Source organism: Odocoileus virginianus, chromosome 11, assembly GCF_023699985.2.
Source record: "Odocoileus virginianus isolate 20LAN1187 ecotype Illinois chromosome 11, Ovbor_1.2, whole genome shotgun sequence".
Taxonomy (NCBI): Eukaryota; Metazoa; Chordata; class Mammalia; order Artiodactyla; family Cervidae; genus Odocoileus; species Odocoileus virginianus.
Genome location: NC_069684.1, coordinates 6822825 through 6837305, shown reverse-complemented (window position 1 = coordinate 6837305; position 14481 = coordinate 6822825). Strand labels below are relative to the sequence as shown.

General features: G+C 48.0%; 1 protein-coding gene across 4 annotated transcripts in view; it reads right to left on the bottom strand.

Annotated features, from left to right (window-relative positions):
- Positions 1-14481, bottom strand: part of CAMK1G (calcium/calmodulin dependent protein kinase IG) — a 31778-nt gene that overhangs the window by 10646 nt on the left and 6651 nt on the right. For all 4 annotated transcript variants that reach the window (XM_070473874.1, XM_070473871.1, XM_070473872.1 and 1 more), the window contains exons 2-4: positions 11031-11151; positions 4989-5117; positions 2177-2251 (exon numbers count right to left, since the gene is read on the bottom strand). In XM_070473874.1, the coding sequence (XP_070329975.1) occupies positions 2177-2251; positions 4989-5117; positions 11031-11122 (296 nt within the window). In that variant the 5' untranslated portion in view covers positions 11123-11151. The remainder of the gene's footprint in view (positions 1-2176; positions 2252-4988; positions 5118-11030; positions 11152-14481) is intronic.

Genomic DNA, 14481 nt, shown 5'->3' with positions numbered 1-14481 from the left:
CAAGGGGTGCAGGGGGAACCACTCCCATCTCAGGATACATCCTTTGAGTACCTGAAGTGCTATCACTAGGAGTCATTTCTTTTGGCCAACCATTGACCTGTCTATGGAAACTTTTTTTTTTTAGATGCAAAATACCACTGTTGAGGGTTTTGCAAGAAGTCGATTTTCAACTAATATAACATTGTAAATCAACTATATTCCAATCATTGCTTCCTGTGGACATATTTCACAGCTGCCTTCTTTCCTGGCCTGGGACATAAGAAGCCATGATGAAAGGGAGAAGTGAAGCTGAAATCAGACAAAGCAGAAAAGAGAAGGATGAGGCTAACTGGGCTTCTGCCAGGGTTTCTTTCCTCATTTTGGAAAATTGAGTTACCTAAAGCTGAAATTATGAGGTGGAGTCATAGTAGTGTTTTTAGGCTCACACAGTACAGTGTCTGAGGGTTCACAGGAGCTTTAGGATCAAGTCCGGCCCTCACGTCTTGGATGTTCTCTAAACTGCTTTTGCCAAGTTTTCTGTCAGTACCGGAACACGTCAGTGGCAGAGAATTCCCTCCCTCCTAAGACAGACTGTTTTACTTTTTGTCTTTTTCCTGATATTTCTGTGTATTATGACGGAAACTGACTCCCTGCAGCTCCTGCAAGCGACATTGCTTGTGGATATCCACACCTGACGGCGCCACCAGCAATAAGGGAGCAGAAGTTTCTCTAATGAAAATGCACACCACCCTATGCTTTTTGTTCCTCCCTGGAGCTCTGGGCCCTGTTGTGGGAGCTGGAGGCTCATGAAAAAGACACTCTTTGTGCATGACTATGAATTCCTGACTCAGAGCAGCCTGGGTCCTGGAGCTGGTGCTCTGGAAGCCTTGACGGTACTTTGGTGACATCTAAACCTGCCCACCCTCCCACCTGGTGACTGTGTGCTCATTCTGTTGACTTGGTCTTATTAAGGTGCCCCCTGACCCCTGGTCACTTGTTGGTGCTGCTCTGGGTCCCTCTAAGCTCACTCCCTTGGCTGCTTGCTACCACTATTCACTGGGCCTCATGTGAATCCAGGAGTTAATAGCCTGAGTAGACTCATTAAAATTCCCCGGGGAATCAGCCTATTCGTTAAAAAGATTGCATCCACCTTTGCTGAGATTGCAGGGTTAGTGTATATATATGTGTGAGTGTGTGTGTGTGTGTGTGTGTGTGTGTGTGTGTGTACCTTATACACAGAAGCATCTCTGAACCTAAGGATGAGCCCTCGGGGCACTGACCAGCCCTACATCAGTCACTCTCAGGCATAGCTCTTATCTGGATGTCACCATCACATGGACACCTTTGCAATGTGGCACCATTTCTGTCCGACACGTGGACACACACACAATCTCAGCTTATTTTTAACACTGGGTGGCTCTCTTTTGAGAAAGTCATTCTTTCTATTGAATTGCTGTCTATCTATCTACTTATGGCTTCTACTTTCATGGTAATTTTACCCTGGAGTGATGCTAAAATACTTAATACTCAGTTTAGAGAACATGGGGGCTTCCCGGGGGCTCAAACGGTAAAGAACTGGTCTACTGCAATGCAGTAGACTCACGTTTGATCCCTGCATTGGGGAGATCCCTGGAGAAGGGAAAGGTTACCCACTCCAGTATCCTTGCCTGGGGAATTCCATGGACAGAGGAGCCTGGCGGGCCACAGTCCATGGGGTCGCAAAGAGTCAGATACAACTGAGTCACTAACACTTTCACTTCACTTTCTTTAGAGAACATGGACTGATGGGTCAAAATGGACTCAAGCCACGGTGCCAGAGGAAGGTTCTGGAGGCTTCCTGCTATGCTGGGCATTACCCTTCCAATTGTAGGGTTGTGAGGCAGTCCAGAAAGTCTGAGAGGCATAGGGAAGCAGGGAAGGATGGACAAGTTAGGGCTACAGCCATTTACAGTCTGGCATTTCAACAAGTGGTGAGGCTACACTGGTACATCCCAACTCAAATATCAGCCCTAGTTTCAATTCTCGGTCCACGCAGAACACGTCCACAACCAGAAAGAACTCTTGGCACTTTAGAGCCTCTTGAACTAATTCTTGACTTGTCTTTTAATCACCATCCTTCCCTTACCACCGACGGGCCTCTCCGAGGCTCTAAGGTCACACCAGACACGTGTGGAGGAAGCGGTCCCCACGCACTTACAGCTGCATGACCAGGTAGTAGTGAGTGGTGCTCTCATAGATGTCCTCCAAGGTCACAATGTTCTCATGCTTGATCCTGAGGAAGAGAAGGGTCACTGTGAACGACATACGGTTCACGTGGTCCAGACAGAGAATGCAGACTAGCCTAGACGGACTTTGATTTCTTCCAGAGACTTTTGAGGACAATGTTTAGGAAGACAGGGTCCTTGTGAAGCAGTAAGAAAGAAATTCCAGAGAAAAGATTCCCAGCGTGGTGTTCAATTTGTATTTTTGAATGGGTAACTGATCCTCCTGACTTCAGGGAACAAACACCTCACTGTTACTCCAGGAATCTCTTTAAACTTTACCGAGACAGAAAGCTAAAAGAACTGAGGGAAGCTGAGGGATCTTTGATCATTAGTTTGTTCTACAAAATCGGTCTCCAAGTCTCCTTCAGAAACATCCCATCAAGTGTGATCCCTCAACAGTTGGGATGTAGGTTAGTAAGCCTCCTCATGGATAACCTAGGAGGAAGCATTGCAAGATGATTGTTCCAGGATATTGTGAGTAAGACAGATGCTCATTTTGAGGGTCAGTTCCGTGGGATGCCGTAGATCAGCGGTTCTCAGCCTGGGGCTCTTTTATTCCTCAGGGAGTCTTTGACAGTATCTGCTGACATTTTTGTTTGTCACAATTGGGGGCGGGGGATGTGTTTCTGGCATTTAGTAGGTAGAGACAGGAATGATGCTAAGCACCCTGCAATGCTTAGGAGAGCCCTCAACACAACAAAGAATTAACTGGTCTAAATTGTCAGTAGCACCTAGGCCAAGAAACCCTGCCCCAGACTACCTTTGTCTGGGATTACTCAGAGGCTGAGTCAAGCAGAATAATCATATTAGTTGAGGGGTTGGTTTGCAAGCAGCAATTCTGTGCATGCCCATCTAGGAGGAAAGTCTCTACCCAGGGGAAGAGGTAGTTTTACCCAGGGTTGTGCAGTACAAGGATTAACTTCAACTTGGAGACAACTGGACCTGAGTTCAGGTCCATTTGCTACTTGGGTAATCTTGGCTGGTTTACTCAAACCTTTCAAACCTTGCTTTCCTTGTCTATAAAGTATATCTCTTCCATAGAATTATATCAGGATGAAAAGCGGTAAGACATGTACAATGCTTAGTACAGTGCTTGGGGAATAGTAAACACATAATCAAGAGTAGCTAGCATCTTGAAGATATTAAAAAAAATACAGACTCCATGCAGCGACTGTCTGATGGATTCATCTAAATTTATAAGCTGATGATGCTAACAGTAATTTATCGATGATTTACTCACTGAACAAATATTTATTGAATATCTATGCTGCTAGGGACTGGTGATACAATGTAATGATAAGAAGGACCAATGAGCCTATAGTCTCTCTCTGCCCTAATCTCCTGGAGCCCAGACCAACTCTTCTACCAGACACTGCTATATAGAGATAGCTGGGTATTTATTCAATATATATAGAGGTAGGTGGATATTTATATTCAATATATTGCAACCAATTTCTATTTCATCTCGGCCTACACATCCTTTTCATTTGCTGTACTAAGCAATGAATGATATGACTGTCCATAGAACAGCTGAGTCTCAGGGTCTTTTTAATGCTTTTTTTTGTTTATACTCCTACCAACCACCTCTCTCTCTGAAACATCTCTTGAACTCAGTCTTCCTGCCACCACGTGATCTTGCCACCACCTTTGGTCCTCATCCCTTGCCTCAGTTATTGAGAATGTTTGGCAGTTGGTCTTCTGTCCTCTAGGCTGGCATCCTCCAATCCATCTACCACCATGCTTAAGAGGGAATGACTCTAAAATATAAACCCATCATGGAAATGTTGCCTTAAAATCCCTTGATGAATAAAGTCAGTATTTTTTATCATGGCATCCAACACCCTTTATTATCAGGTTCCCCTTCACCATTTTAGTTACATCTTCTGTCCCTTGACGGAACTCACTCTCAGTTCAGGGGCTTCCAATTCTAACTCTCCCCTGATGTCCCTTGCCCTTCCATGATTCCATTAATAGTTATGCTACACTTTACCTGACTTCTCTTTCTGTACTTCCCTTCCTGCCTCCATAGAATTCTACTCATCCATCAAGGTCTGTCCTCTTTGAAAATGTACCTAAAATCCATACTCATGAAGACACACATACAGGCAACATGAATCTCTCTCTTCTACACTCTGTCTTTTGCTAGTGTGGCTCACAACCAATGGGACTGGCATTTGTTACAGGTACCTCTGTCTCTGCTAACAAAGATATGAGTTCCTGAGGATAAAGAGTTTTTTTTACTTCATCTTTGTGGTCCTGATTCCTAGTCACTTTTGGATTACTGTAGGGGCTCTATAGGGGTCTGGTTTACGAGTCCTGTTGTAAACATTTGATGATTTGTTAGTGTTGTCTCCATTGTGATAGTTGGAATGCTGAACCTACATTTGAGTTAGAGAAATTGAAGCTCATTTCCAAATCTTGTATTATTTCCTTAATTATTAATTCTTCCTGGTGTTGACTTTCAATTGATTTTTGGTCCTTTGAGCTAATTACTTCGTGGTCCATGTGCACAAACCAGCTTGGCTCTCAGTTGAACACTAATTGATCTGATGAAAAAAAAAAAAAAACCAACCAAGACAGCTGTCTGGTTAGTATAGCTGACGGATCAAACTGACTCATCAGCTCAAGCAAAGGGAGTGATAATTTTGGGGGTGGAAGTCCCGCCTCAGTCTCTCTCAAAGGTAATTTGTGAAGGAAAGGTTGTGATCCCTTGGTTGTCCTTGACCAACACTAAGACCCACTCACTTTTTCAGCACAGCGATCTCATTCTCCAGGCTGCTGTCCCGGAAGGCAGGTGACTTTTTGATGCACTTCAGGGCAAAGAGCTTCCCAGTTACCCTTTGTTTCACCAGGAAGACTTCCGAGAAAGCTCCTCTGAGTAGAAAACACCAAGAGATAAACATTAGTACTGGCAGGCTAGGGAACATTGCTGGGGACAAAAGCAAAGGGCAGATGAAAGAAGGTGTGGCTGGTAACTTGTTTCATTGTCATCGTGGGCGCCCTGGCGGATCCTATCTGACATGCCATTGTATTCTTTGACTCAGGGGCTAGGAGGCTGGTTGCTCTTGCCCAGTTCCAAGATTTTGGATGATTCTCAGAAACTGCTTTAGGTCTGGAAATTGCTCCTCTTGGCAAACCCATTAAGGAGAGGTCACTGCTGATCTTAGTGAGGCAGCATATGACAGATCCTGTAAATAAGAGCCCAACTATACGCTTATAACTCTGGCTGCTGTCTCTGAGAGACTGAAGCTTGGTGGTTCCCTGGGCAGGGCAGCCCTTCGGGAGCTCCTTAGTAAAGGACTCACTAAGCTGCTTTCAAAGCACAGAGCTCAAGTAATTTATATCAGAAACACCAAGGGTGGAGACACTCCGGCTGCCGGTGAAGATGCATGAACAAGTGCCACAAGTGTGCATTCTGAGAAAACTTAACAAATAAAAAAAAAAGAGAGGTTGCCACAGAGTCATTCACTTGTCTTCTCCTAACATGGTGTGGGCTTTCTTGATAGTTGGACAGGACTCATGAGAGTCCCTTGGACTGCAAGGAGATCCCACCAGCCCATCCTAAAGGAGATCAGTCCTGAATATTCATTGGAAGGACTGATGGCGAAGCTGAAACTCCAACAACTTGGTCACCTGATGCGAAGAACTGACTCATTTGAAAAGACCCTGATGCTGGGAAGGATTGAAGGCAGGAGGAGAAGGGGATGACAGAGATGGTTGGATGGCATCACTGACTCAATGGATATGAGTTTGAGTAAACTCCGGGAGCTGGTGATGGGCAGGGAGGCCTGGCATGCTGCAGTCCATGGGATTGCAAAGAGTTGGATATGACCGAATGACTGAACTGAACTAAACTGAAAGAATCTGCCTGCAATGTAGGAGATCCCAATTCAATTCCTGGGTCAGGAAGGTCCGCTAGAGAAGGGATAGGCTACCCATTCCAGTATTCTTGGGCTTCTCTTGTGGCTCAACAGGTAGAGAAATTCACCTGCAATGTGGGAGACCTGGGTTCACTCCCTGGGTTGGGAAGATCCCTGGAGAAGGAAAAGGCTACCCACTCCAATATTCTGGTCTAGAGAATTCCACAGACTGTATAGTCCATGGGGTCACAAAGAGTCGGACATGACTGAGTGACTTTCACTTTCAGCATGGTGTGGTCACTGCTTGGCAGTGAGAAGTAGCACTGAGAGATGGGGCTCTAACATGAGGGAGAAAAGACTCCTCTATCAGTTGTAGACGGCGATGACTACTGTGATCCAACCGTCAGGAGCAAAGGGGCTGAGCATCCCTCGCTCCGTGGTACCTGTGAGGACAAAGAGTAGAGCCCGGCCGCTCCGGGCAGGCTGTCTGAAGGTGAGGAGGCTGGAACCCAGTGAGCACACAGGGTTGGACTCCAGACTGCAGGCTCCTTGGTTTAAGGGCAGCATGGGAGGTGGAGTGGGGGGTCCTCTAAAGGCAAGGCCGTAACAACATTCAGTGAACAGTGGATGCTGGAGCCTGAGGTTAGAACCTCAGATTTTGGGTAAGAAGTCATATACCCAGTTTCTTCATCTGAAAAGTGAGAATGTCAATAGTATCTGATTCATAGGGATGTTGAGAAGAGTATGTGAATTAATATGCGTAAAGTGCATGCAAGTGTAACCTGACATCTAGTTAACTACACGTGTAAAGTACTATTACTGTTAGAAGTACAATTTTAGGGGGAACACAGGCTAGTAACAAGAGGAGACAGAGTTTAGGTGAGGAAGTAGCTGAACCATCCTCTCCCCTGCCATCTGGGGACTCCAGCATGGAGGCCAAGTGGCAATCCAGCTTCCGTAAGGACATCCAGAATCGGCATTAGAAATGCTTGGTGTTTCACACACCTGTTTCCTGTTTCCCCCAGCTGCACATGGAACCGAGTTAATTAGAGCCTTCAGAGCTTGCTCTATTCATTCATTCACTCACTCATCCCTCCAATCAAGATTTATTGAGCACCTACTGAGTCTTAGACACTAGAGATAAAAACAAAAGTTTTTATTCTGCTCTTAAGCAGCCTGTAAATTAGTGAAGAGCCCAAACGGGCAATTAGCATTCACTTTGAAAAATGTTACTAGGCTTTCCATGAATGCTGGTTGAGCTGACAGAACCTCTCTGTGTCAGGCCCTGGGATGAGCATTGGTCTGGCTTAGAATCTAGTGTGAGAAATAACACACAGACAGATACGCAGGAAGTGCTATGACCCCACAGGAAACAGACACTTAAGAGAGGGCCTTGGCTGTGCTTGGGAGGGTGGGTCACATACTGCGCAACCCCAGCAGAGGCTGTCATCTCAGAGCTACTGTATCCTTTCATACAATAATTATGATAACATTTTTGCTCTGGACAGCAAGCTAGAGAAAACGGCTTTTCCCCCCCCCTAATGTGTACAAAGCAACCTCTTGCGTCAGCTGAGAAACACATCATCCGTGGCCCTCTGACTTAAGAACATGCCGAGCTCAGTCTTCAGGGCTCAGTGAGGGTGAGCCCAGAGCAAAATCAAGTTGGAAGTGATGCTTCAGGTGGGGGTGGGAAGAAGCAGGATTAAAAGGCCTGCAAGCGCAGAGCAGCAGGGAGGGGTGGGGCCGCTGGAGGGTGGTCCAGCCCCATCTGTGATGGATGAGGCAGAGAATGAGGGGAGATGGATGTGGAGGGATGTCAGGTCCTATGCCTGGCTCTGGGTGGAAAATGCTCATGTGTTTGTGTGATGGACAGATGGAGGGAGGGAGGTTGGATGGGTGAACGGCCAGGAAGTTTGGACTGGGATTATCACTGCCTTCTACTCATCGTAAGACTTGCTTTCCTTATTGTAAAAGGAGAGTTGAACCACATGGCCTTAAAGATTCCTTCCACCTGTGATGGTCTCAGGTTTGCCTTCAGATTTCTCCTTTTTGCCTGTATCTTTGGAACCACACGAGGATGGTTCTCTGATTTCAAAGCTGACACCCTCTCTGAGTCCACTTGGAAAATGAGATCAAACTAATACCTTCCTGGGGGATCTATCCTGCAGTGGGTGGCATCTCCTAGGGTTGTGCAATGTTGTGGTAGTTACTGCTCTTTCTGCTCAGGCTGCTTTATGCATGGTGTGTGTGTGTGTGTGTGTGTGTGCAAGGGATTAGAAGACTTAATTGTGCCATCTGCCGGACGGGGGAGCAGGGAGCTAGTTTTGAGAGGCCAAGGTTGCGTGGGTTAGAAGGCAAGACGGGCTGAGCTTTGAGCTAAGAGCATTTGCTGTGATAGAACTTGATTTGCGTTTCCTGCTCTGAACAGTTTTCTGCTCTTGCTGGGAGTATGGGTGTTAGAAAAGGAAGGGAGGAACCAAGAAGAAAAATCTCCTCCTGGGCCATGAAAAAAGGAGGCCTGGCCCTCGAAGACATATCCTCTGTAATGGATGAGTTTTGCCAAGTGTCCCTACAGCTGTCGAGGGCCCTGGAACTTTGGGTGATGTCTGGGCAGATTTCACAAAAGCCTCTTTTCCCTGATGGGTGGTTCCAGGGGAGCTGAGGACTAGGGGGAAGGCGCCTTCATCATGAGATCCTGGTGCTTCCTGAACAGGGGAAGTCGGCGCTGCCCAGCTGCCCCTCTGACATCACCCGACCTGGGAATTGCCACGGGGTCTGCAGCCTGGGGCTGCCTGTCCCCATCCCGAGCACCGCAGAGGCGTCTTCTCCTGAGCTTCTGTTCAGCCTTAGCTGCTGCGACAGCTGTGACTTGCCCCGTCTTGTCTGTCTGCTCCCCTCATGTCAGTGCTGGGCTGGGTACATCAGAGCCACCAGCAACACAAAATACAGATGACTGGCCGCCGGGTCCTGGCCCTTTAAATTCCAGTTTAGTATTCTGAGACCAGGAAGCTGTATTTTTCAAAAACCCTGTAGATTGAAATGATGCTAGGAAATTATTCATTTTCTTGACTGTGACAGTGATACTGTGGATATAGGAGAAAACGCCTTTGTTGTTAGGCGGTGCAGACAGAAGGATTCAGAGATGATGTGTCGTGATGTATGCAACTTGTTTACAAATCGTTCAGTGAAGTGTGTGTGTGTAAAGCAAATATAGTGAAACGTTAACAGTTATTGGACTTAGGTATAGCAGAGTTCACTGTACTACTATTTCCCTTTTACTTAACATCTTCATAGTTAAAAGTCAGAGGCATAATAAGCTCCCCAGGAGGCTCCCTTGTCCCCTGAGGTTTAGAAGCTGCTTGGCAGACCTCACTGAGCTCCTTGAGGGTGGCCCACCTCTGCCTCCGAGCTCCTGTAGCCCAAGTCTGAGCAGACAGTGAATACACTCTTGTCAACCTGGGCTTCTTTCCCCCTCTTTCTCTGGATTTTTGGGATGCTTAGCAAAGCATTTTTGATTCACTCATGAGTTGTCTTTCCTGCCCAAACGCCCCTGCTAACCACCCCTGCTTGGCAAAGGCCTTTCATGGAGAGCGGATGCTCTGAGGCCCGGGGTGGCCGCTGAGACCCTCCTGTGTGCTGTGTGCCTCCCCTGCCTGGGGTGGGAGGGCCCAGGGGTCTTCTCTCAGGGTTGATCCGGCTCCTCTCTGGTTTCAGAGACTGTGTGGGCAGCATCATTGCCTGAGGTCACTGCCTCCTAGCCAGGCGGAGGGAGCTAAACTTAGCCAGAGTTGGCTCAAAGGAAAGCTGGCTTGCGTGGACAGCCCACGAAGGGCCCCTTGCATCCCTGGCCCAATTAGCCCAGACTAATTAGCTGACCAGCAGGAGTTCGGAGGCCAGGGGAGCCGGTGGCCTGGAGCTGCTGCCAGCCTGCGTCAGAGGCTGGGGCCTCCTGGAGGTGAGGCAGGACTAAGTGGAGAGTCAGCCCCAGACAGGCGGTCTCTGCTCCCCCAGGCGTACATTCGCTGTCAAGGGGCAGGCACAGACGCCCCAGAGGCGGGTAGGAGCTTGGCTATAACCTGACTTTACTTTTCCAACATGGTACTTCAGTATGCAGCCGAGAAGGTGGTGGTGGCGGCGGCTGTGCGTGTGTGCTCAGACCTGTCCGACTCTGGGCGACCCCACGGACTGCAGCCCGCCAGGTTCCTCTGTCCCCGGGATTCTCCAGGCAAGAATACTGGACTGGGTTGTCGTGCCCTCCTCCAGGGGATCTTCCCAATCCAGGGATCGAACCCAGCAGACGGATTCTTTACTGTCTGAGCCACCAGGAAAGTCCAAGAATACTGGAGTGGGCAGCCTATCCCTTCTCCAGGGGAATCTTCCTGACCCAGGAATCAAACTGGGGTCTCCTGCATTGCAGGCGGATTCTTTACGAGCTGAGCTACCAGGGAAGCCCCAGAAGATGGTGATGGTGGGAGGCAAGTCAGGTGTGTGTAACCCATTGGCTTCCAAGCCTCAGAAGCACCACCTTCTGTCGACAGCAGACAGTGGGTTTGACCTGTTCGCTGGGGTGGGGAGTGGAATGAGGAAGCCAGGGGAGGAGGCCCAGGAAGGTTCAGGTCACAGGATCCCTGGAAGTGCTCCAGAACTCCTCTTCCCTGCAACCAGGGCAGGACTCACACGTTGTTATGGATCTGGAAGCAGGGCAGGGGTCTCGGGGGTGAGAAGGCAGAACCTTGGGGAGAGGGCTGAACTGACTCTGTATCACCCCAGGTGCCTTTCCCTGAATTCCCCCTTGAAGCCCCTCCTCTGCTCCTACGACCTGTTGAGACAGTGTATTATCTGCTGCTGGCCCAGGACAGCTGTCTCCAACCACCGCCCCCCACTCAGCAGGCAGCCCCACCGCCCCAGCCTTGGCCCCAGGACTCACGAGCCCAGCACTTCCATGAAGATGAAGGTTTTCCGGATGTTGGTGGTCTGTTTCTTCCAGGAACTGCAGTCATCTTCTTCCTTTCGACCCATCGCCTCCAGAGTTGAAGCTTCTGGGGATGCTTGGTTTGAGGAAGGGAAGAAAGAGTCTGATCAGCTAATTTCTCCAATAGGATGACAGCAAGTTGTAAAAAGGATCTATAGCACTCACAACCTTCATGTAACAACTAGGAGTAAGGACGGAGAGCAAAATCTGGATAACTGGCAAAAATAAGTTACATTACCATGACAGATTTTATTGACAGTCCACTACATGCCCATTGGGCTTGTCCCATGCTCACAGGGTTTAGACTCTAGTAATGGAAACTCCCCCTTGTACGAATGTCTTTAAGGACAGTAACACATTTATGCATAGATTAACATGGGACTATCCACCTTGATGGGGCTTCCCTGGTGGCTCAGAGGGTAAAGCGTCTGCGTGCAATGTGGGAGACCTGGGTTTGATCCCTGGGTTGGGAAGATCCCCTGGAGAAGGAAATGGCAACCCACTCCAGTGTTCTTGACTGGAGAATCCCATGGACAGAGGAGCCTGGTGGGCTACAGTCCATGGGGTCGCAAAGAGTTGGACACAACTGAGTGACTTCACTTTCTTTCTTTCTATCCACCTTGAAGGGATCTGAACTGTTTATGAAACTAGCACTTCCCAGCTGGCTTGGACAGTGAAGAATCTGCCTGCAATGCTGAAGACCCAGGTTTGATCCCTAGGTGGGGAAGATCCCATGGAGAAGGAAATGACAGCCCAAAGTTTTTTTATTGATTCAGACTACCGAGTCAGCCGGACTTCTCTCTATTATCACAGCTTGGCTGCCTCCTCCAATCATTACTATTCTTAACTTCTCTCCTACTATTCTGAGTTAAGTGAATGAATAGTAGATGAATGAGCATTGTGTTGTTTCCTTTGCAACACCCACAGCATTTAGCACAGTGCTGTAAAAATAGTTCCTCATTAAAATCTGAATGGAAATGTGCCCCGAGTTTATATTAGGCTTCTCTCAATATTAAATACAGTATTTATTCAACGGTCAGCACCTACGATGTGCCAGGGGCTGTATGTACCCTATCTGATTCCCCCTAAATAGTACCTTTGGTAAACACTCTTCATCCATCAGTGTGTGTCTTTTTTTTCCCTGATTGACGTAATAAGAACTGGAGAACCAGAGAAGTGGTCTTAGATCCTAGTGCAGTAGATAGAGCAGATCTCAAATCTTTTATAAGGATGATTCAGGATGTATCTGAAGACCAGATCATCTAGCCAAGATTATAGGGCTAACGATTTGCATTCTAGATTTCTTATTCAAGATTAGGAACAGAAGCTATGTATCCCCTACTGTATTACACTGCATTCTAGCCTCCTGACGCCTAGTTCTATGGTCTTTTTAGTGTTTTTTAATATGTTTCTAGACAAATGGGTTCCTGTTACATTTCACTGCAAGGTAACGTTGCTTATGGTACTCAGGGTATAACCCAGTGGTCAGATGAAGAATGTAGGTGATTGCCCTAGCTTTCAAAGGGCCAGAAGACTGGAGAAGTCTGGAACCAAGCAAGTGAGCTAATATGTACACAGTGACAAAGCCTGTGTAAACCATGAAAGAACAGAACCTGATCTTGTTACAGAGACAATCAGGTCTCCCTGGTCTTCTTTAGGGGAAGGTCAGGGAGGACTCATGTCATAAAGTAGCTTCTAGGTTCTTTTCTGCCTTTAAGTCATACCTGGGAGGCCTAAGACCCTGGAAATCAGAAGAATGTGACCAAGCGTGGTCCTTGCTAGGAGGAAGAGGCGTGGAAAGACTGATAATTCTGGCCCAAGTGGATCCTGAGAAGGAGATGGGGAGACAGATGGTGTAGTTGGCAGAAGTATACATTTTGGTTTTTAACCCTCTTGGAGTAAGCACCCATCCAGGAACAGAGGAGATCAAGGAACGTGGATGGGTGGGCTCCCCAGGACCCTGATGGTGGGAGACTATAAGCCTAGGAGGAACTCTGACTGCAACCGCATTGAACAGTCACCTCTGGGCAGGCCTAGAGGTGGGTGGTAAAACAGTGTCACGTGGCCTGCAGGGACTCCAGAAGCTCCCCAGGGCCCGAGGGGGCTGCAGCTGGCTTGGACAAGCTCGTGATGTCTAACCGTGCTCCATGCTCAGTGGCCCCATGCTGTTAGCATGGAATCAGCCACCATGGGAGTATTGACTCCATGGAAACAGGCAAATGCTACCAACAGGGCTTCTCTTCCCCTCCTTCCCTCAGCCCCCAAGAACCAGACGGTAAACATCTACCAGCTCACCTCTGCCCACGGCCCTGGAGAGGGGATATATAACTACCAGAGTGCCTGTCAACCAGAGTCCAGAAGAGACTGCTATAATCAGGGCTTCTTGGATGGAAGCAAATGTCTGCTATCAGGGCTTTAGTGGAAGGTGTCAGCATGACACCCTGGGGGCCAGATGGAGCCAGGTGCACGGCAGAGGTCACTGGGCAGCCTCTGGTGAGATCCCCAAGAGCCGGGGTCCGAGGCCCCTGATAAGTCTGGGGCCCCCTTCTCCCTGCCATTAACCTTAAACATCGAAGGCCACCTTGAAATTGAACAGGAGGAAAGGTCATCTCAAGGCTGTGTGTTTTCTTCAAAGACACTGGATCAGCTAAATGAGACACTTTATTAAACATGAGGTCATATGTTTATGGACAAGGTTATAATGGACAAGGTCAAATGTAAAGTTTTCCTTTTTGCTGTCTGGTAAGGCCTCCTCAAGTGAAGAGTTGACTCACTGGAAAAGACCCTGATGCTGGGAGGGATTGGGGGCAGGAGGAGAAGGGGACGACAGAGGATGAGATGACTGGATGGCATCACCGACTCGATGGACATGAGTTTGAGTAAACTCCGGGAGCTGGTGATGGACAGGGAGGCCTGGCGTGCTGCAATTCATGGGGTCGCAAAGAGTCAGACACGACTGAGCGACTGAATTGAACTGAACTGAACTGAAGGCTGGAGTTCATGGGGAAGGCTTTATAGGAATTAAAGAAGCTACATTTCCTTTGTACATTTCAGTCTAGTGTGTAAATGTGCAACTTGGCTTTATAATACATGCTAAGTCACTTTAGTCGTGTCTGACTCTGTGCAACCCTATGGACTGTAGCCGACCAGGCTCCTCTGTCTGTGGGATTCTCCAGGCAAGAATGCTGGAGTGGGTTGCCATGCCCTTCTCCATCCAGGGATTGAACCCATGTCTCTTATGTCACCTCCCTTGGCAGATGGGTTCTTTACCACTAGGCTCTTATTATGAAAGACACATGTTCAATGATCAGCATTCTTTAGCATTGGGTCCAGCCCCATGTAGACCTGGAGGACTCCTCCTTCATATCTCTAGGCCCATTGGTTGATTTGTTCCTTTTGGCAGGAT